General features: G+C 47.1%; 1 protein-coding gene across 1 annotated transcript; it reads left to right on the top strand.

Annotated features, from left to right (window-relative positions):
• Window positions 1-563: 563 nt before the first annotated feature.
• Window positions 564-967, top strand: PPTG_24355 (hypothetical protein; the record flags this gene model as incomplete). Its single annotated transcript, XM_008916527.1, has 2 exons — window positions 564-805; window positions 955-967. The coding sequence occupies 2 exons, from the start codon at window positions 564-566 to the stop codon at window positions 965-967; spliced, it is 255 nt and encodes an 84-aa protein (XP_008914775.1).
• Between the last annotated feature and the right edge of the window lie 204 nt (window positions 968-1171).

Here is a 1171-nt window from a genome sequence, read left to right as displayed (position 1 = left end):
ACAGAACATGCCAATCGTAAGTTGTCCGCTACAGACTAGTATGAAGTCTCTGAACGATCTCCAGATTTCCATTAGGCAGCATGACCTACGGAAATTGTGGTATAACCCTTGCTTCGATTCACGTGTAACCAATTGCACTAATTCTAGGTGACCATGTCATGCTGCGTAGTGAGAAAGAGAAGGATCCGGAGCGTGTAACACTGCTGTAATCTGTCTCTCGTCGATAAATGGGACTGCTGTCCACCACACAAGCAGTGTTTTTAAGCTCCTAAGCAGCATGACATTTTCTCCGATCAGGCCGGTTGCAGCTCCTGACGGGATGGCGATGAGGTCTTATGGATCGTTTCTTGTAGCATAATTAGGCTCATGTATTAGTATCATGTCGTAAAGTAAATAACTACTTTAGTTATACTACACTACTGTAGTAATCCAGATTCTGAAATTGAATCTACTACTACTATAATATGAAGGGAGCCTCTACTACTACTACTACTACGTGGATGTAGTACTTTGGAAGAAAACCAAAATACTGTCTATCCCTAGTGGCAGTGACTCATTACCGGATGACTGGCACCGTTGCCACTGTATCTTGTGTCCTGCGGCGCCAAGCCAGCGCCGACTCGCTGCAAGACGTCGGTCAGCTCATCTCCGACTTCCTCGGCCCAGACCCGAATCTTTCTCTGTCCGAGGCCTGCGCGTTCCGCTCCCTCCCGCTGCTCAACTGGATCTGGCGCGTCAGTTGCGAGTCCACAGCCTCCCGCACGTCTCAATGGACGCTAAACAACTACCTCCGCTCCGACCCAAAGTACTACCAATGGCAGTTCCAAAAGGCGGCGATAGTCGCGGCTTCAAACGGACATTTAGATGTCCTTAAGTGGCTCTTTGAGCACTTTTCAGGCAGCTGGACGCCCGTGATCAGGGTTGAGTCTATAATAACAGCTACCTATTTTACAGCACGAATCCATGAAAAACTAAATGTTAACGGGCGGTCAGCCATTCTTCCAGTAATCTAATCATCTCCAGTACCCAGCCACTCAGTTCATGTAGATATAAACCCCTGTAGTTTAATACCTGACTAAAAGCGATAGACTGCCTGATTGTTGCCAATGTCTTCTGCCTTGAGTACTACAGTAAAGCAATGAAGGTGTGCCAGCTAAGACTTGGTTTTTCT

This window comes from Phytophthora parasitica, assembly GCF_000247585.1.
Source record: "Phytophthora parasitica INRA-310 unplaced genomic scaffold supercont2.85, whole genome shotgun sequence".
NCBI lineage: Eukaryota > Oomycota > Peronosporomycetes > Peronosporales > Peronosporaceae > Phytophthora > Phytophthora nicotianae.
Note: the sequence above shows the minus strand (reverse complement) of the source record. Positions and strands in the feature narration are given on the sequence as shown.